General features: G+C 42.5%; 1 protein-coding gene across 1 annotated transcript in view; it reads left to right on the top strand.

The window, feature by feature from the left end:
* Nucleotides 1–888: 888 nt before the first annotated feature.
* Nucleotides 889–22,872, top strand: part of gabbr2 (gamma-aminobutyric acid (GABA) B receptor, 2) — a 165,581-nt gene continuing 143,597 nt past the window's right edge. Inside the window, exon 1 of the mRNA XM_041956005.1 lies at nt 889–1,203. Coding sequence (XP_041811939.1) covers nt 889–1,203 — 315 coding nt within the window. The remainder of the gene's footprint in view (nt 1,204–22,872) is intronic.

The raw sequence follows: 22,872 nt of genomic DNA, 5'->3' as shown, positions 1-22,872 counted from the left end.
TAAAAAGCCAGTAAATCACCCTAGGCTGTCAAGCCGCTGATGAGTCTGCCCTGCATAAAGCCTATGCAGCCTTTCCACCAGGCTCTCGCCCCCCCCCTCGTTTCCTCTCCTCCTCCACATTCAGTGCTCCCTCTTGCGCGCACGGTGAGCAGCAGCAGCGGCTACAGCGCTTCTCTGACGCACCGTCGGAGAGATGAGCATCCCGGTCCCACAGGCTGTCAACGCAGACTCTCTCGACATCCCCCCCTCGGACCTCCGCGGTCAAGCTTTCAACATCAGCAATATTTGTTCTCAGTCTGCTTTCCGTATCGCATTCGTTGTCCCGTAATTTGTCAGAGTCGGCGCCGCGTTTGCTTGGGATGCCCACAGTTGCCATCTCTTGGCTGGGAATTTACTTCGAAGATGATTTCTGCATCCGCAACAACTGTCAACGAAAGTGATTGATTCCTGTCTGCACTTAGGGGGTCCTCTCCGCGTTCTCGGGGCATCCTCCTCCAGGACATTCTTGTGCTTCTAAGATAAGTAGTTAAATAAAATTAAAGGTGAAAAGAGGGGGATTAAATTTGAGGGTTGTTTTGACAGGAGACCGTTTGGATGACGGACACCGAGAGGCAATAGCTCTACATCTGCAACGCGAGTCTCTGCGCCCTTGGAATATTCTCACAGAGGCACTGTTATACAGTAGAAAAAAATTTCTCAGTTTGCAGTCATCATCCATACGACCAGTTTGCCCACTGCAGGGGCTGCTGCGGCTTTCGTGTCTGCTCTGTTTTGAAATACGATTTCCTTGACGGGCGGGCGTCTGAGCATCCCGGACGAGCCCGATTTTTGCGATGCCCAAACAGTGAGGGCACGGTGGGATCTCATTTGGTCACCCTGCACGGTCGCATGGCTCCAGCCCGGAGGGACTGCAGCGGCTGGGAGATGTTCCTCCCTACGGGATGCCTGCTCCTCTCTGTTTTGCTATTTCACCCTACCCTGGCCAAGGTGTGCAACGACCGCACCAAACACGGACAAGACAACAGCTGGTTCGCAAGGGACGGCGAAAACTTGCCCATCATGGTTCTAATGCCCATGAACGAATCGGCCCTGATGAGCAGCATCAGCCAGGGGATCGAGCCGGCGGTCCAGCTGGCCATCCAGCACATACGGGAGTCCAGGAAGTACTCGTTCTCGCTCATCACCAAAATCTACGACACCGAGGTAAACATACAGAATAAATCCCTTCACTGAGCTGCTGATGGATGTCTCGTGCGTGTTTAAAACTGCTGTATATTGAGTGTGTGTGTGCGTGTGCCTCTGTGTGTGCACGCACGTGCGTGGAGCGCGCATTGGCCCGCAGCTCTCCACACATTGTGCGTCCGAGGGGAAACGGCTTGGCTTCTGTTGTGTTTGCTATATGTGCAGCTGTTGGTGAGCGTGTTTTCGTTGCGCAAAAGTGAACGACCCCCCCCCCCAACAACAACACGGTGTTCGAGCCTATTTCCCATCTCTCGCCCATGGCGATGGTGCGTTTAAATGTAACCTGGCATCATAAGGCACTGCATTACCCGGCTACTCCAAAGGCACGCTCTCTTGCTCTCCCTATGCTGGACGTTTTAATACTCACCGCAAGCCCAGGATGAAACAGAATGACAATAGTGTCCGATGATACGAATGTCATTCATCGGCCTCAAAATTTAATGTAATTAAAACGCTGCATTCGATCTTTTTTAAATTGTCACTGTATAGCTAATATGTGTGTCTGACTTAAGATGGCTTTGCGCTATATCGTTTTTAGTCACGAATTAGGGTCTCTCAACGATTCGAGGGCTGCGTCTCATTGCGCCTGAAGATGGCAGTAATTGGATGTACGATTTCTTCTGACTCCTTCCCAGAGAGGAGCTGCATCTCGCGTCGTCCAAACTCCAAATTAACATCTGTTTATTTAATAACAAGAACAACAATAACACACCAGTCCATATAAAGTCCTCTGGAAGTTTAGTCATGGCTTAAGGTCTGCAGGCTTTGACAGTGTAGGCGTGGTCTCCATAATTTGTTGACACTTGAATGATTTGAGTCAACAACACTTATAGTGTCTTTTTAGGCTTTTAGTGATTTACGTGCTTCAGAGGACATGGTGCAATTTAAAGCTGCTGCGTCCCACAGTTTCCATGCCAACATGCAAGGATGTTGATAGTTTGACAGATCTGTTTAACAATTCAACAAGAAGACAAATCTATTGCATAAGATGACATTGACTTGATGCATAAATATAAAACTGTATTTATTATATGAATTCGGTTGATCCAGATTTGCCTTAGAAAAACAAATTTCATGGTAACTTTTCCCATTGTGCCTCAGGTAGCAGTAGCCTAATTCTTTAGGTTTCCCTGCCTAGCACTGACTGTATATGCGCAGGTGTGTCCGTGTGAAAGCACACACACATCTCTGTTGACAGAGGTAAGCCCTCACAGGCGGCATGCACTCAGACCATGGGATTAATGTGCTCTTATGAGAGTTATGATTTTTCCCCATCTATTCCCCGCGAGAGAAAGATGAGCTGGAAGCAAGAGGTCAGTGGGCCAGCCTAACATCCGCTCACTGGGAATGTCTGACAATGATGCCAGCTTTCTAATACTGGCAATCAATGGGAACTCATGAGAACCGTGTTATTTGATGACTTTGTGGTCAAAGGCTAAACTCTTTTTCACTGTGGCACTGCCAATCCCGCAGTATTTGACATTTGTTTTGTATACAGGCCATCTTAAAGTCCAGGCTCTGATCATGTTTTGGGAAATGTCAAATAAGAATATTCCATGCCTACACTTAAACCCTCTGTTTTTCCCTTAATAACAAATACTTAGTTTTGCTCAGTGCACATATTATTGCTGCATGTAATATATTGTCAAAACTCATCCTTTTTCATTCTTCTAGTGGCAGAACATATAGACATATATTTCTAACTGTACTGGATGTATTGTATTCATGAAGAACATTGCCCAGTGGTAACTTGTTAGCTCTGGCTTTAATAACTAAGAAAAAAAACACCCTTCCAACGACTTAGTGTATATTTACAAGCTATTGAAAATCATCTAGTACAGACTCAATAGTTAAAGTCAACAGGGGACCACAGAGAGCACAAAGGGCAATATATTACTGCAACAGAATATTGTGATTTTATATTTACAGGGAATAATAAGGGAACAGTCTGGGACGTTAGTGGGAGAAACATGATTTCAATAACATCTTAAGATCTGAGAAACTATTATTGTTTGTTCATATCAGGTGAGGTGGGCTGAAGTGTGTCTCACAATTACAGGTGGGTAAGACCTTTGCCCAACACAGGCTTATTGCTGTAGTGTTGACTGTATTGCTTTTGGAGCCTCTGACATGTTTATAGGAGCAATAATATGAAGTTGGTGATGGCTGTGCTTTAAACAATTTACCATACATGTGTTCATTATACGTTTATTGACCTATAATGTTTTACTCACAAATAAAAGTCCTGAACACACAGACACACACACACGTTCACACAGCTTCCTCACATATCACATGCTTATGTCAGAAAACAATACATGCATCAGTGCGCTTGCTGCAGCTAGCAGCAGGCCAAGTGTGCGCCGGTGTGGTGTTTGTACATGTATGTGTGTGTGTGTGTATGTGTGAGCACTGGGATTTAGCCTGGCAGATGTAAGTAATCAGTCCCTGAGCAGAGGCTCTTTATCCCTTTATCCCCTGTCGGTGGAGCCATGGGTTAACAGGACAGGCCCAGTCCATCCCCTGGTGGTGCAGCGCTGGTTGGTGGTGGGGCTGATGATGGGGATGGGGAGGCACTGGGGGGGGGGCTGTCCCACAGTAAAATGCTGAGACCTGAGACTGCGCTGCCAGAGGTAGATGGTTGTTGGAGGACTGAAAAGCAGTTAGTAGAAGTAGAGCAGATGTCCTGACATGGAATGCCTGGAGACGAGATCCAATGCAGGCTGGTGCGGAACTAGTTTGATCAGGCCAAGGCTAGACTCCTAAGATGCTTCCATATTATAGGCACTGTAGCAGGCTGAGACAGTTGCAGATGAGAATATAGTACATCTTTGCTTTAAAACCATAGCATTGCAGGTACAAAAGAAGCAGGGTGGATTATATCAACTGGCAGGCTTAGTGCTGGAGCAGGAGTTGGAGCCTCCACCACAGCTCTAGATGTGTGAGTGTGGGTTTTAGTGTAACCGAGGACTGATACTGTAACTCTGCAGGCTTAGCTGATCAAAGCTTTGGAGAGGACAGGAAGCACTGGAAGCGGATGGAAGGGAGACTTTGGGCAGTGAGAACGTTCTCGGCTAAGCTACGCTAGTTCAACGGCTTATAGGATGTGTGACAGGCCCTTGAGAGGCCACTCAGGGAAAGATCACTTTTTAGGAGAATAGCTAACGTATGTATTTTGAACAGTGGTAGTTTTGTATTCATTGATGTGGTATATCAGGTATGGGCAATACAACTGCAATATTTTAAAAGTTGTTAAATGCCATTGTGTGAAAACAGAGCGCCAATGGATGTATGCATAATCCTTCACTCCATAAAGGTTGCACCGTAGTAGTCAGACTCTGTGGAGATATATTTGTGAAACGGGGGAGGGAGCAAGGAGAGAGAAGAAGAAGAAAAAAATTTTCATTTGGCCTCCTGCATTTCACATATTAGGGCTGTCAATTTTTCACATTAATTAAGTCTGAACGAATGAGAACTAACACGTAATTTGTTCAGATTAATTTAAAAGCAAACCCTTAAAGCCAAATCGAAAAATACGTTGAATTGTTAGTTTATTAGCATTGATTAGCAGTGCTTCCGTTGTCTCTAACAGATGACTTCACATTTGTTGTTGTGGGAATGTTCAGTGTTTCCCACAGGACTTTGTGAGACTGCGGTTGGTGGACCTCAGACCATCTGGGAAGAAAAAACACAACGCAACATTAGAGATATTTTATGTTGTGAGAAATGTAAAAATATTTCAGGTTCATTATGAAAGTGTGGCAGGCTGCCACAGTCTAAGTAATTAACAGGAAACAGTGATGTTACTGCAGGCAATATACCTCCTCACCTTCAACCAAGCTGAAAGATGCGGCCACTTGCTGTATACACTGTGAGTTTTGAAATTCATTAGATGGTTGTTAGAGTATCAAATGCAAAGTGACAGCTCTACCACCATCCATCGGCAATGATCCAGCAATTTTTTTTAGTCAGTTGTGGAATGGGAATTGTTATTTGTGCTTATGAGAGGTGAATAGTCTCATCTAAGGTGACAAGAAATCTGATATTAACTCTTGGAATTTTCTTTACTATGTACACTTTAAGAAGGGCAGTCCACGCTTCTTGGGAGAAATCTCGTGTTTGTACTTCAATGGAATATGCTCCCTTGTTATCTTGTTTCTTGCAGTCAGAGAAGAGTGAACACATGTGTTTTTAAAGCCAAATCAATACAACCACAAAGACACAGAGTCTGCAGTTGGAGATGCTGATCTTGCCCATGTTCAGTGCACCAGATACAGTATGCAGATGGGTATTTATAGTGTATGACTGTCCATCCATGCAATATTATGGGCCTCCTGACACTATGTTAGCAGTGACCTCTGTTCAGAGATATTGCACACAGATATGAACATCTTCTCCTGTTCTCCTCTGAGGACTAGATGCAACATGTCACATTTGTGCACATGTTGGCGAGCCTGAAACCGTCGTACAGTGCTCTTGTTCACAGGAGGAAGAACACCCCCCTGAGCACTTAAAAGACATTCTGTCATTTTGTCAGAAGAAGTTAGGTTTGTGGCAAAATGGTTTTACCATAATGGAGGTCAGGATGCCGCTAAGCATAGGTCTTCAGTCAAAGAGAGCTGGTTCAGGGCTGTTGGTTTTTTAGAGTCGAGGAGAATTTGTTTTAGCTCAGTGTCATTTGTTCGTAGTGGAAGCCATTTTTATATTTATTCAGAAAGTGCCTTTTACACTGCACCTCACCTTTGAGCGTTTGTGTAAAACCGTCTGACATGGGCCAAATGAAGCAACACCTTTGGACGTCTATATGTCAGGGTCTCACATTATACGCCACATATTATCCAAATATCTGACAACTATTCAGTGCCCAGGCAGTGACCCAGGGGGGTCAACAAAGATTGCCTGTCACTGTTCCTAGGAGAGAGTGAATATTCAGGCATAGTAGGGAAAAGCAGCCCGTGACAGCCTGGGTGCTCTCTAGGCATACAGAAAGTGCTGAGTGTGGCTGTATCCACTGACCCGACACAGATAGTGGGGATCAATGTGCAGCAGCCCTTCTCATAGAACGAACAGGATCTCAGGGGAGGATCGGAGGCCAAGGCGAGAGAAAAAGAGACGTGTAGAGCTATGAGATGGAGATCCCGAAATAGGATTATATCATCTTCTGTGCAGGAAGAGGAAATGGCCATCCTCTTAATTCTTATTGGATCATAATGTAATGCCATTTACGTTTTTCCTCTGAGGCCACATAGTTTAATGGCTATGGGGAAAAAAAGCAATTACTGCATGCAATGAGGTATGCACATTGGATCAGTTAAGGGCTCCCAAGATCTTGTGTTGTTGTGTCAATGGTGTCATTTTACAGGTTTGTGGGAGTGTTGTTTTTATATAACATTGATGTTTTTTCTTCAGCGATACAAGCAAAATTTGAGAAACAAGGGTCACCATTTCATGAAGTTACTAAATTTGAGCACTAAATGCTGACCTTTGTCTGAGTCATGCCGCCAGGCCTTGAGGGCTCGAGCAAGACAACCATAAATGTGAACTTTGCTGATGAAAGAGGCTCTTACATGCCCTGAAGCTGGCTTTATAACAGATACTGTTACACACAAGCACACACATAATACAGCATGTAAATGCAGGGAAGTATGCTCATCCACATGCTGTATGTTTTCATGCACGCACACCACTGCACACACTGCTCCTTTTACACACACACACACACAGCACGCACACTCCCACATATGGTCATGGTAGTTTTCAATTGGTGCCCCTGCAGCACTGCCTGAGGTCAGGACAATGTGGTCGGTTGAGCCATTAGACATGAAGTGTTGTTCAGTGCCAATAAAAATGGACTCACAGCATCATTAGATTGCTTTGTACAACATCAGCGCCTTCATCTACCCTCCGCATGGAGAATAGTCAGAAACCCTACCTCACTTAACAATTTTCATCAATCATTTGAAACCAGTGCAACATGGCAAAAAATCTATCTCTTTGTACTATGAATTCTGATTTTGTGTTTCCTTAAACATTCTCATTCTTTGAATGTTTTCGTGTGCTCTATGACTCTTGCCTTCATCGCTCGCTGTTTTTCAATTAATTTGATTTGATCAATGAATTCAAAATAAATCTGATGTTCAGAATGAGAAATTGAAGATGCAAAGTTTGCATCAAAGGCAAGAAAATGGTAGAAAATCACATGTAAGTTGTTATTTGGTTTAAATTTTTTTTTTTTTACTACAAAGGGACATAGTAGACCTCCTGGGGTTTCTGCGTTCTCACCCGTGCTGAATTCAGTACTAATAGCTCCCTGTGCCCCTCTCCTCACCACCAATGCTTTAACCACAGTAGGCCTGACCTCTTAGCCACTCTTTCCTGTTTATCCCTGGGGTTTGTTAAAGCTTAAATAGAGAAATAAGTCAAGTTTGACTGCTGCTTTTCTCTAGTACATTACTCCACACTGACCACAGGGTAACATCTTTTTGCTAATGTGTTAATAACACAATGCTTTATTTGATATGATATTGGTGTTCCAGGAACTAAAATTCAATAGGTGAGTTCAAGTGGGAGAAAAGAAATTAGCCTTTTAGCTTCCTCCACCTTACATTTTCCTAGGGTAGATTACAGTATATTTTACAGAATCTAATGTATGTTTCTAATTTGAAGGAGCAAGAGAGACTGTTTGGTATTATCTCCCGTCTGCGCAGTCACCCCGCAGGGCCCGATGTGCAGACCAAGTCAAGGGCTAATTGCATGAGAGAGGCAGCAGCTGAATTCAATTTCTAAAGCACCTTAAGCAAGTGCCGTTGGTTGCTTGCAAAGCAGTCCAAATGTGCGTTTGTGGTCAGGCGCTGCTGGAGGATGGGGAGGGATGTGAAATAGTCTGTACCCTTGATGTGTGGGCGGAGGTACTTAGTATGTGAATATTTCAGTGGCTGGTGAATGTGATTCTTCAAGATGGACCCAGTCACCCCACACTGATACTGTTAAAAATCACTGGAGCCTCTTGCTAAAATTCAACACAGTAGAATGCTGTGGTTAAGGGTCTCATTGTCATTACTGCACATCTTTTTTACTAGCTGCCTGTCAACGTGGTTTTTCTACATTGGTAAATCTGCCTCAGTGCAACGGGCTGGAATCTAATTTAGCTCTTTGTTGGCTCATTGAAGAAAATAACATTCTGTCAAGTGCCCTATTGTTAGCCCAGACTCATTCACGGTGTGGTCAGTGAACTGTGCTATGGTAAAGACCATCACTTAGGTGTTGTTAAATTAATGACAAACTAGAAGAAAAGCATATGCATCTGTGCTAGGAAGAATGCAACTAAAAAAAATTTAAGTATGCCACAGTATTTTAGTACATTCTAGCATTGTGCCTAACCTGAAAAGATTAATGTAGTATCTAAAACTCTGCATATGTTTGCCCTGAATACATTGCATCTTAATTACAACCAGGCGACACAGTCATGTAGCAAAAGCTTTAATGAATTCAGTTTGTGATTATCAATTAGGTTTCAAATGAATTTGTCATTGTCAAATTTTAATCTTCCTTTCGTTTTGTCGTCCTATTGTGTTTTCCCAGCAGATGCTATGATGAGACATCTGTTGGCATGCCCCCTCCTCATCTTTTTCTTTCTTTTCTCTAAGACTCTACTGTCATTGAGATGCGCAGTGACTCCAAACGGTGGCGAACCAGGCATCTGGCTGCCATTAACATTAAACAAACAGTTACTCTCTGATTCACATGACTCTACTGTGGTGCTGAGGGACAGACACCCACGGGGAAATCACCCAGGAGACAGAAGGGGTTTGGGAGGATGGATGAAGAGGTGGGGGAGGCAGAAAATAAGGACTTTAGGAGGATGAGATAGGGGACAGTGTAGAGTGGTGAGATGGAAAATGAGGCAGGTAAACATGAGCAAAAAACACAGAAAATGCCATGTTAAAGTAGCGACAGACAAGAGCTGGGATGAGGATGAAGATCTCCCATCTTTATTCAGTGCTGCTGAAAATACTGACAAGATGGCTGCTGCCATGTTGAGTGCAACGCTAAGTCTGTCTGTCTGGCTGCTACTGCTGGTGCATCTATAAAGCTACCATTGATCCCCAGCCAAGCCATTTGCACAGACAATTAACACAGTGAATGTTTATCCGCTGCTATAGCTTGTTTCACTGCAAACTACTGAGAAATCACTCTTTCTAACTCCCAAATGTGGCATGAGCATTAGAATTCTGTAAGTATTTTTGTTCTGGTCAGTAAATCATTTCAGAATGACATTCATGGTGTTGTTGATGTTTGCTGAACTCAGTTTTCTGCAGACAAAGTCCAGGAGAATATGTGTTTGTGTGCTTATGGTTACCAACCCCAAGAGACGTGCACGTCTAGAGAATTTCCATCACTAAAAAGCTGCGTATATGTGTGTGAGTGAGACACACAGGTAGAAGAGAGAAAGAGGTTGTGTGTGTGAGTTGGGTTTCAGATGTTGTATATTGTTCTTTTTCTAATGATGTTTCACCTTTCACCTTTAAAGAAAGCAGACTCTGACCACACCCCTGCTACAGGAGATGACCTTTTTGAAGGACGATTTGTTTTCTACTTAGTATCGCCTTTGTCAGCCATTATTACACCATAATCCTTAAAATTTTACCTTCCCCACTCACTCCATCACTGTCTGCTCCTTTCACTGCTCACCACTCCTCCACCCCCTCACACTCACACACAGGCACCACATTCACCTCTCTGCCTCCGTGTCCCTCTCCCGTGAGTGGACAGAAATGAAAGGATTATCGTGGAAAGGGTGTGCCGTTGTCATTAGAGATTGGACAAGTACTCTGTGCATGCTCGTGTCTGTCGCTCTCAAGGGGGCCCAGCACAGAGCAATAAGCAGAGAGAGTCTGTCCTTGTCAGTCCTGTAATTACATTAAAGCTCATGTAATTCTTGGCCCAAAAAAAAAGAGAAGCCAGCCATCGTCTGCTTCGTGGAAAGGGATGTGTGTGTGTGTGCACGTGGGTACACATGTGTATGGGGTGTGCGCGAGTATGCTCACTTGTAAAGAGAAAGTGACTTTATGCTGGTGCTTGCCTGTGTCCACACACACAGTTTGACTCTAAGTGCCAGTGACTCGGTGTGTATGTGTGTGTTCCTTTGCATGATTCCGGCAGCATGCAATGTGTATGATTGTAGCATGCGTGCATCCTGTTCCCAGGGGTCAATGGTACTTAACACTTATTCCCAGAGGGCAGATCGGTTGTCATGGCCGCAGCTGGGGGATGTGTAGAGAGGCAGGCAGGTGCCACCGAAGAATAATGGCCTTTCCTGTTTTATCTCTGTCAGTACACCTACATCTGCACCATTTTTTTTTCAGCAGTCTTTCAATCTCACACATATCCTCACTCGCTTCCACCCACCCATACACACATATACACAAAGTCCCAACCAAATGCAAACAAACATGCGTACCCATTGTTACTGCCTAACAGAAGGCACCAGGGCGCACCTCTGCCCTACCTAACGTTTTGTCAAATTATGGAGGAGAATTTACTCATTTCATCTACTTTAAACTGCACAGTTTTCTTTGTTACAATAATAAGAAAACAGATGGTGACTATGTATTTCAAAATCTTTTCTGTGTTCAAATGGTGTTCAAATGAAGCTTATTTAGACACTCACTTCTAGACACTACTATTGGTTTAATCTACTGCAGGTGTGTTCTAGCCAAAAACAACATATATTCATGCAAGAAATTCTGCATGAAATTTCACCTATAGCCTCAACAGAGCCACTGTGCTGCAAGGTGAAATGTTTCAGTGGTACACACAGCAGTGGACCCTGTATGGAGGCTTTCCCACTGTTAAAAAGCAAGTAAAGAATGCCATTAGATTATCAGGCAATAAGTTGACAACTGAACTGAACATCAAAAATAAGACTTTTGTTACCTTGTACGAACTGTCATGATCACTGGAAGCAATTCAAACTATCACACACTTCCACTTCCTAGTCTTTTGTCTTACAGGTAGGTTTGCTTTTAGGGACATCAGAACAGTGCTGGTTTTCTGTCCTTCTCTAGAAAGAGATGCTCAACTGAAGGAGTGATTATTCACTTTCAGTCACACCGATAAGGACCTTCATGAAGCACCTGTCGGAAGCACAGCCGTCACAGTTATTATTTTACAGAAATAGACTGTTGGATTTAATACATTAAAGCTCCCTTGAGCGATATCTCATGCTTTTTGTGCTCATCCAGCTATGAGGAGACAAACTGTCAGCTCGTGTTTTCCTTTTCCTCTTCCGGGGTGTGTGCCATTTACATTGTGTGGTCGTCAAACACTGTAATCCTCTGTGCTTTCCAGTATTTTCCTGTTTTAACTGACTAGACACTGGCTGTATGTACAATAATGAAATTGTAACTATTGTGATTTGTTGCTGGTAGTGGGCCCCAGCATGTGTCCATGGGGCCCGCTGCAGCTCTCTGCTCCAGCAGCCTCTGATACACATCAGACCTTTGTCCGTTTGCTGCCCGCACGTAGTGGCTACCACTTCCCTATCCGTGATTGCTGGGGGGCTGTTAGCAGAAAGCAGTTGGTAAGCCCATTGTGTGCCAAGAGCGATAACAACAGACAGTAGAATCGCAGATGTAAACTACACACACACTCCCTGCCACACTCTCTAAGTGCCAGTGCACGGTAGCAGTGGTATACACATCTGTCATGCCCATCCAAAGCAGGCAATCATGCCACATACGATCACAAAAGGCTGTGCAATGATGATAAGAGATCATTTGCAACCAAGCTCTATCTGCCGTGGCTCAGTCCTAATCTTTTGTGCATGTATGTATGTGTATGCGTGTGTGTGTGTGTGTGTGTGTGTGTGTGTGTGTGTGTGTGTGTGTGTGTGCGTGTGCGTGCATGCGTGTGTGTGTGTGTGTGTTTTTTTTGTGTGTTTTCATGGACAGATAGTTGGATAAATGGATGGCAGAACAGATTAAATTGTACTTTCTTATGTTGTATCAGTGGAATTGTGTTTTTTCAGTGAAAAAAAAAATCCTGATAACACCCAGGAGTGTGTTGCATTTTTTTTTTTAACCATCCCTACTCCATTTGGCAAACAAATACCAATCCACATATCCCCAACCACACATGCACAACCATATTTCCACCCACCCCCACTCAATCCATCACACACAGAAGTGGAAAGGCTGTAAATGTTACTCTCGGCTGCTCTACTATGTTGTAATGAAGCCATTTCTCTTTGTTAATGCATCACTAAACAAACCATGTTATAGGCTTTAGAGCAGCAGTTGTGCCTGTAAAGAGTAGTTGGTGTTACCAGGCCTGTGTCAGACTGTGGCTGATAGATGGGGTGTGGTCCTGATTGGATGGACCTGCGGCTGCCTGTCTGACTAATGAACTGTTACTGTAAGGCACAAGTCTTTTGTTGCCTTCTTTATGGGGAGAAGAGTGTACACTTGTGACTTGGCCTGCTGTCTCATTTCACTAGCTAATCTCTTGCTATGCACACACACACACACACACACACACACACACACACACATAAGCACACGTGTACATGCAAACACACGTATACACAGAGCCTGGTTCTCCCTGAAGGACTATTATTTCTCATGGTTATTCGCAAAAGGCTTGACGCGGGGCCGGCTGGTCAACAAGCCTGAGGCAGCTGGTCTGATGACCAGGCAAGAATCTGCTGGAGCAGCCTTGTTGCTAAATGGTGTGTTCAAAACTAACATTGTAGGTACAGTTCCCATGAGATGCAGGGCCCTATAAATCAAGTGTTCATTGGAGACTGATTTTCATTGAAATTGGGCCTAGTCTGGTTAACAGAGTGTGATTGGGTGTTATGCTGTTGCAGCATGCTCAGTAATGTACAAGAGTAGTGAGGTTGAAAGCTACAGATGTGGCTCATGCCAAATGCTTCAATGTACTTTAGATCAAATCTACATGGTTCAGCTAAAAAAAAGAGCAAAGCCATCCAGTTACTGCCATTTGAACACTAATCCAGGGATAGGAGCTCCACTTTCTCCGCACCTCCAGCTCTCCTGCGCGCTCCCATCACAAACCACAGGTGATACTGTGTTCCTTTATTGCCACCTGGGTTTCACATCCATCAGCAGTCTGATACCACACCATTACGGCACCATCAGCACAGGCTCTTGGGCCCATTTCATCAAACTTGCAGCATGCGGACTGATATTTGTGATATGCAATCACTTTTTTTGACATGTCACAAATAAATTGCATCATCTCAAGACACAGCAGTACCCCACGCTGAGAGGGGCAATCTTTATTTAGAAAGTCATTCCTCATCTTGTTGTTGAGTGGGAGTGTGATCATGAAATACTCTTTCTGACGAAGAGCATGTGTTCAACTCTTCGGAAGAAAGGAACCCTTACCCATACTTTGAACAAAAGTTATTAGTAACTTGGAAACATTTGTGTGACAAGATTCTGACGTTGGCAAATCTGCACTTAAAAAAATCATGACTGACAGTTTATGTTTCAGCTGCATTTTCAGGACTTAGACAAATGTCACTCTGGGACATAAATGTGTCTTTGTCCAGGCTTTTCTCTCGTCACCTCAAGATACGTAACTTGATCATCACAACAACAGTGACTATTTGAATGATGACATTTGAAAGTTTTGTCTGACTTTTGCACATCAAACCACAGCCCCATGACAACCATTTCTGTTGCATTGATTTCTAAAGAATTCTTAAAATGTGAAATCTGGAAATCTTGGATGGTAATTGACATGTTGAATAGAGACTGAGGGGATATATTTAGTATAATCTAATAATCCTCATCTCAGACGGTCTTATCTTGGGATAACACTATTTACATGATTAGATGCTCTTACTTTCATGCTGATTTCTTGCCTCCGTCCAAATGCATGGCAGTCTTTGCCAGAAAGCAGTTCCTCTGTTCATGTAGCCCAACTGTGTGTATTGATTTCACGGCTAAAAACAGGGTGATGGCAGAATGCCTGTTTAATTCTTCCTTTTTGGGAAACATCCAAGAACAATTGATGCCACCCTTCTCTTAAAGCAGGGCAGCTTGTTGACAGTATAGATCCGACGGCTCCTACATTTCATCACTTACAGGCCATCGCTTAAGTTTGATTTTCACTTGATTTTTCCATAATGTGATGTTTCATGGCCACAGTGGGGTGCTTGAGGAATGCACTCTTGGGGTTTTCAACACCACTGCCAAAAGATACTGGCCACCACTTCCTCTGCTAGCCATCTTTTATTAAACCCTTTCATTATATTTGAAATTCCAAGGTAAAAGACTGCCAAGGGAATAAATGTCACCAACCATATTAAGCCACTTCAACACGCTATACAAGCTTGGTAAAACAATTAAATCACCTAAGTAATGTATACAGTGTATTGAGCTATTGCAGCGTTAAGAGAGTGATGGGCAGTTTGTCCTTAAAACAGCCTGTGTTTAGGTGGAGACCCCCATTTTATAGTATAGCAAGAACATCCATGTATCATTCCTTCTTTTCGTACTGTGATGGTTATTGGGCTTTCGCAAGCTTTTATTGCCTTGGTTGTCTGTGATTGATGTGCCCAATGAATGGGGAGCGCTGGTTGGACTGATGACACCCCAAGCTGTGAGAAGGGACGATGCCTATCATGTTAATTCAATAGAAAGCAGTTGGATAGTGAGTGAAATTTCATTATCCCACGTAAAGCAGATAATTCCAAGGGCTATCTGGATGGATGGAGGACATTACTCCTGAGGCGTATGCATATCAACATTTATATTCACATAGATGGAGCTATCACAACCCTGTGCTGATGTAATTGTAAACAAGCTGTCTATTGGCAAGCACGGTCTTAGGCTAGCTGTTTTCAATCTGACGGAAAGGACACCAATAAAAGGTCCGCCGCCTGTAAAGTTCTTGGTGTTGCAGTAGTTAAATAAGTTTGTAAGCATTAAGTATCTGCCAAACAACCCAAATGCTAATTTTAAATGTCCGCCTTCTCACATGGGTTTCACTTCCATTTTACGGGCTCTTTAAAAGGGAAAACCAACTCTTGTCCACACCGAGCTATAGTCCATGTTACACTAATTGCTACCCTTATTAGTATTCTAGTGGAACATTAGCAATTAGCATAACCATTAAAACCAGAAGGCTCTCCTGTGGGGGGAAATAGACATGAAAAACAGAAATGAGGCTAAAATGTATGTTTTGAGCCATTTTTACATGACTGTTTTAGTGCAATTGCGCTTCCACCTTTTGGTCTTGGCAGACAAATGTGTAAAGAGTCCTTTGGCTATGCAGTGCTTTCTAATGTATGTAAATTGTGTGGAAAGGGGACATTCAATTAGAGTTGCCGGTGTGCACGGGCTGTGCATTTATTCATGAGGTTGATAAACCTGCTAATTGTATGTACCAGACACATCCATTGTGGTTGTTGTTGACAGGATTAATGTAAACACAAGTCACAACATGGACGCAGATGATCTGTCCTACGAAATGTTGATCACAGACCCACATGCTCCACATACAAAGGAATGCAGACGTGAAGGAATGAGTGTGCGCTTTTGCGTGTTCAGAGAAATCCTCTGAACTCAAAAAAACATAAGACACATAATCCTGGGGATGTGTGCATGAATATTTAAAGGTGGCATACTAAACAATTCTCCAGCACTGACCTGTTGCTGGATGTATTCTTATTGAATAAATGAACATGCCTCATATTTGCTAGATCACTGCTTTTGAGATGTATAAATCAGAATTATACATGATCCCTGGTGGTTTTTGGCAGCCTCCCTCTATATAAATATTATCTGTATGCCCTGACTCTGTGCTGCTCTGCTCTGTTGACTTGTCCTCACACACAGGGGAGCTTCTATTGATTTCTAGAAGGCCTTCATGCTGATTTCTTCAGCTCACTGGAATCACAATTTCAGGATTGGGCCTTCCATCCCTCATTGCATGGAGCATCCAATTTTCTCTGATCTGTGTGTTCCTTAATGTATTCAACTATTTGGCTTTGTTCCTTTGCTTTTCTTATTATTTTCTATTTTAGGAATTATTTGAAATTCGCAATTTGTGGGAGATTGTTGCTTGTACAGTTTGTGATGCAATTCAGTGATTTTTTTTATATCAATTTTCATTCAATTTTACACAGTGAACAAATAGAAAAAAATGGAAAACACCAGATGAACATTGTCATAAAATTAAGTATTCTTCTATTAAACATAAGCTTCCATTTTAATAAATGTTTTTTATTATTTACTTATTCCCTGGCCATGGCACTCATAATGCATGAGCAAAGCAGCAAAATGCTTCTGAAAATATAATGACTAAAATATTGCATAAAATGTTGCTGTATTAAATTATGTTGTCTGCATGTTCCTTTCGCCCACTCGTGCTGTCAGCAGCATCGGCGGGGGAATCGGTGTTAGCTCGGTTGTTCCTCAAGGCAGAATGTGTGACAACGATGGCGAGGGGATCGCGGGGTCACGACCTTTCTTTGATAGAGGGCAAATGTAAATGTCAGCAATGTCTGGAAAAGAACGGTCTTCTAGTCTCTGATGCTACATGGAATAAGCTGTGACAGATGGAAAAAGCGTTGCAAGCTACAATTTATGGAGGCGAGGCTGAGAGGAAAAGAATACTATCAGAAGAAGAAAAAAATGAGGAATCCTGTAGTGATATTATTGTTGGTTTTGTGTTGATCAGCTAGTTGTATAATTATAGTAATATTATTACCAGAGAAACAGTGGATGTTATATTCAAATGTAGAATCCTTTACCAAATCGATGCATTTCTAGGAAGCTTTTTAAGTAAACTACTATCAAGATCATCAACATTTTAAACAAAGTGAAAATCCTGTAAAACTACTTACCATGGTCCATTTTGCTGAAAGCTGTGTTAGCCATTGATTTCTATGCAAATCTTCTATTGACTGAACACTATTGATCCATCATGGTTTGCCTGAGTTCAGATGTGTGACCCTTTATAGTGCTAAAATGTTGATAAAGGCAATAAAGAATCAATAGGACACAAAAAATATTCTGATGATCATAGATTCTGAAAGGACAGCAATTTATCATCCATTGCATCGTTGGTTGCAGGAGTTTAAATTTGTTTTCTTACAATACACAGTGAAAAAAAGGACTTGCAAATCTGGAGAATATTCCCATCCATATCTCCCAAATCAATGAAGAACTACAGCTCACCACTCTGAACATCATTAAAGAGGAAGGCTTTGGCAGAAGTGTCATGTCACAGCTTCCGCCCACCACAACAAAGGCAGACCAAGAACAATGTTAGCACATATTTAATTCAGTTATTCATGAGAGTAATTGAAATATTAACGCAGCTGGTTTGACACTGGAGACCAAACGTCTACAATGCTCAAATCCTGCTCAACTCACCAAGGAAATTATATTTTATTTACACACAGATTCTGTCCCTCACATCATAAGGTGTTCCCTGGACATTTTTTGAATATGGTGGACTTGGTGGAATATGGTGGAGGAAGAAACTTTTGATGAGTTAATGATATACATATTTGTTCTTTGTGCAAATTACTGGTAGTCAAAGAGATCTGATGTGTTCTTTATGTGAGTGCACGAAAATAATTTAGAGGCTGAATGAGAGAATGAGATTGTGGTGAAATACAAACATGGGGGGGGGGGGGGGGGGGGGGGGGGAGGAAATGAACAACGTGGTGGATCAATAAGCAGAAATACACAGGAGAGGAGAGAGGAAAACATGCCATGTGAACAAGATATAGAAAAAAAGAGGATTTTGGGAAAGGGAGGAGGGACGCACAGTTAGACGACAGCTGGATCTGACTGGTACAAACACAACCTGAAACCATGTTTACCCCCTTCTAATGACGTGCTGAAAAAAGGTGTGTGCAGTGGAAGTCAGACAGAGGCGGACTATTCCTGTATCTGAACGGTTTGTTCTGCTCAGACTCTCATGCACATGGCTTTATGTTCTTGTACCTCCATTTCTGGATCTGTGCGTGTGTCATTATGCGAGTTGAATTGCACTTGTATGCATCTCTGCGTATTGTATGTGAGGATGTGTGCATGTGCATGCCTTGGAGATAGTCATTTGGGGTTGCTGGCTGGGAAGCGAGAAGAAACATGACAAGTGTGCCAAGCTGGGTGTTCTCAGACTGTTGTGGGGGGGGGGGTACAAGCCTGCAGAGGATTGGGGTGGAGGGGGGTGAGGGTGGGGGTGCTGGGAGGCCATGTGCTGCTACTGTCACATGTCACGCTTGGCACGGTAGCGGGCGAGTGGCAGGCGGGCGAGGAAAACACCACCCATCGGGAACTGTGGTTGTGGGGGCTGGGTGAGCAGGATGGCGGTGGAGCTGGCGCTTCTTCCCCAGGCTCTATCAAAGGGAAAAAAATAAAACGCAGAGAGATAGATCTGCCACCAACAATCAGAGTAGTAGCACTCTGTGTGTGTGTGTGTGTGTGTGTGTGCATGTGTGTGCACCACAGAGAGAGAGAAAGAGATGCAAACATCGTCTGCATTGACATTGTACTGTATGGACTGTATTTACACATCACATCTCATATAGTGACAACAACAAACGCCTTTGGCGCTTCTTCCTCAAATGTATTAAAAGAATTCTGAAACAGCTTTTACATTTTATTGAATGCTTTGTAAACGCACTTGTAGTGATTTCAGGTTTGTGTTGAGATAACATATCTCTGAGTCTGGACCTGGACTTCTGGCCTTTTGGCTCCTTCTTTGCGCACCCTCTCAAGCTGCAGCAGTTTGAATGAGTGAATGAATGCCCTGAGGCCACTCATTGTTTTGGTTGGTACCTACAGAACAGATACAGAAGGTCTTTGTAATTTTTAGGTTGAGCAGCTTTGTGTCAAGGACCCATTTTGCATTTGGCTCCATCAATCATTCACTCAATCAAGACCAAGCCCTGACTCACTGCTGCTAAAAGTCCTCCACATGGCATGATGTTACCATAACTATGCTTCACTGTAGGGATGGTACAGTATTACCCAGTTAATGAGCACTGTGTAGCATTTAGCATTCAAGCCACAGTTCAGTTTTTGGCTCTGAAGACCAGAGACTCGATTAGCTTTTTTTAAGCTGCTGTACTAAAAAGGTGAACGGAGCACTGCAAACATGGATGTTCTTCTGGCTGGTTATCCCATCCCTGCAGAGGATATTATGACACTGTTACACTGCTCATTATATTCTCAGTCTCTCTCCTGTCTAAGTTGCTTAGTTACTGAGGCTGGCTGGACAGGTCGCTCCACATGTTAGTGCTTCCAGATATTCCTTTGCACAGGAATGCAGTCGTTTGGGATAGAACTGGTGATATTCTATATTTGTTTTTCTTATTGTCAGCAAATCCAATGAGAAGACCAAAACAAATAACTAGTTGATAGAAAAAAGTATTGCCCGTGTATCCAAAGCCTTAAATTGCTTATTGATCTCTGTCATATACCTTCATTATTGTCTTAAAATCATTTAAAAAAAACGAGACATGCTGTGGCACGGGGTGACGCTGCTATAATTAAGTGTGCATTAATCTGCAGCTGAACACAGTCCCCTACACATACACTGTTTACTGCTGTTTGAGTAATTATGTTTCAGGTAATTACTTAGCCTTTCTATACAACTGAAGCAATACATTTGTGTACCATGAACAAATGAGCTTAGAACTGACCGCCACAGACAGAAATGTTGAGAGACTGATGAATTGGTTGTGGTCTTTTCGTGGGTTCAATTGACAATAAGAAATATATGAAAAAAACACAGGTAATGGTACCTGCATCAATTCTGTCGACAGAAGGGCTCGGTGAGGTTTCAGTAATCATCTTTCAGAGAAGCCGTATTGTGACGATATTTTAATACAGTTTGGGTGTTTGAATTGATGATTTCAAACCAGCTGTTATGAAAAAGTAAAATAATGAGCTGCTTTTGATTTTTATACATGTGAAGAATCTTTTAATGTAAATTATTTCCATTGAACAGAGTTCATTGCCTAGAACAGTTTTGCCTACATTTGTCGTGCTGTGATACATATTGCTTTTGGAAAAGAACGTTCTCTGCTTTGAAATTCGCTGTGAACGGTGGGACCGTTTTAACCGGTGTGGTCCTTTCTAAACGATGTCCAGTCTCATTCAGATCAAGAGACATCTCAAGTAAGATCAAAGGGAACAAGAAACATCTAGGCTCAGCGTCACAGCAAAGGGGGAATACATTCAGTATGTAAATGAATTAGCTCTACATATCAGATTCAGTAGAGAAATATCTTAAGATGAATGATAAATATAGAGCAAGAGAGAGCAGTGGGGAGGCACCGAGGGATTAGGAGAAGAGAAATTAAGAGAACAGGAAGCATTTCTTTTTATCTCCAGAGGAAACCTGGTTGTTTGTGTGTGTTCATGTTCTCTTCAGTGTAATGTAATGTCAGCTTTCCCAGGTTTCCCATAGGATCACCTTCCTTTTTTTAACCCATAAACACCCAGACTTGGCACACAGCCCACATGTCTTTGACACCACCTCTTCCCCATCACCCTTCATGTCTGCTGTTTGATCCTCAAGGCAACCAGCAATCCACACCTCCACACTTGTATTACAACATCCCTTGTTCCCTCTTTAATTTCTTCCTCCCCATCACTCTTTCCCCTCGTCTCCACCACCTCTACCCTCTGCTTGGTTGTGATGGATGTCTTTTGTGCGCAGCGTACGGAAGCCTGGAGGAAATATTCTGTCACGCATCATCATTATTCGCCCAAGGACACTTGTGTTTAAGCCAGAGACCCTGGTGCTGTCATGTCCCCTGATTATTGTGTAACAGATTGATTAACCCTCGAGTGGAAGCAACACTTTTCATCATGGTGGCAGGCCGCCACCACTCTCTGGGGTGTCACTTTGTAAATTTTTGTCTCTTTCTCGCTCCACTATGCATTGAACTTGTTGCACCAATGATTAACGCACCCACAAAATCAATACCTTTAAGGTAATACTTCTTTTGCTCACATGTGTCACAGCTGGAGGGGTGACAGCATTAATAATAGGTCCGGTATAAGTTTGTTTGTGGTGACAAGTGGACTGTGAGGAATTTCTCTAAACATTGCATTGTTCATTGAGCAATAAATGCTGCAATGGGTATGTAAAGCTTTATTTAAGATAAGAAATAAATGCAAGTTGCAAATCTGTTATCAATGAATATTTTAAAGCTTTTACCACATTTGCTTTAACAAATTGTTTATTGTCAACACACAAACACGCATGCACACGCACACACACACACACACACACACACACAAACTGTGAAGGCCTCTGTTTTTGCCTGAAGACACAATAAATTGTTTCAAAAAACAAATTAAGGTGAATAAATTACCAAAATGTTCACCCCAATCCTCTGCAGGCTCAGCTAAATGCATCACATATGCAAATCATAATGCACTTATAGCAAATAGAATCTAAATGTGCAGTCAACAAATATCAAATTAAAAATGCTAAGTACAGATTAAAGATAGAGCATGTTTATGCACTGAAAAATCACACTACATCCAAGATATTTTAGTTGTTATGTTAATCAGCAACCAGGCACTGAGGGAGATTTGTTGTCGCTTGTTGCATGTCTGCACTTCTGTGCCAGGATTGAAAGGGGAGGGGAAAAAGAGATTTCTTGGATTTAATCTGCTTCTAACTTTCTCTGAACGGAGCATTAAACTGCTAGGAAAAGTCTGAGCGAGAGTCACTCTCTATCTAATCTGCTGATTTGGCTCTTGGCGAGATTAAGGGTTATGGTTTAGAATGAAAGAGAGAGAGAGAATAGCTGAAGAGATGAGATGACGGAGAAGGGTGGATGGAGACAAGAAGGCAGAGAGGGAGGAGGGAGCAAAGCGGAGTTGATTAGAGGAGAGTGAAGAGAGAATTGTGCAGAAGCATTGAGATAAAGAAAATGCTGCGAAACACAAGGAAGAAAAGACTTGTTCTGTCTTGATTGTCAGGTAAAATCCAGCAGGTCGTGCGCATTCATTAAGAGCCGTTTGAGGCGTGGTTTTGCTAATGATGGACGAGATGGTGGGTTAGTGGAGGTCACAATGTCCTGCTCTCGTTTAATGAAGCTGTTGACAACACACTCACAGCTCACGTTCACACAGCTGAGATATGACTTAATTCTACAGGCTGAAACAGTCACTCGCCTATATTGTTGTAACATCTTGCACTAGTGCTGCTTGATTATGGCATAAATCATAATCTCAATTATTTGGTCAGTGCTGAGGTCACAATTATTTAACATGAATACTCAATGATGTTGGAAGCATCATGCATTTATTGAATCTTTTTTAAATTGTCTTTTCAAAAGTGCATTTTTATTTGGAAAAACAAATAAAAAATAGATGTGTCATAATAATAATAATAAATGATGACACAATATATAACATAAATTTAATATATGATTTGTATTATATGTTGTTTTTATTTGGTATATGAAATGTGAGAAAGCATTCTCTCATGCTTTTTGGCTGCTTCAAGCACTGGTACCACAAAATGAGAGCATGATTGTGAAACGCAATACGCCACAATAATTGTTTTATCTTGATTATCTTTTTTTCAGAATTGTTAGAAGCCAAAATCATAATT

This window comes from Chelmon rostratus, chromosome 16 (genome assembly GCF_017976325.1).
Source record: "Chelmon rostratus isolate fCheRos1 chromosome 16, fCheRos1.pri, whole genome shotgun sequence".
Classification (NCBI taxonomy): Eukaryota; Metazoa; Chordata; class Actinopteri; order Chaetodontiformes; family Chaetodontidae; genus Chelmon; species Chelmon rostratus.
The sequence above is the reverse complement of the archived record's forward strand: the minus strand, read 5'-3'. Positions and strand labels throughout refer to the sequence as shown.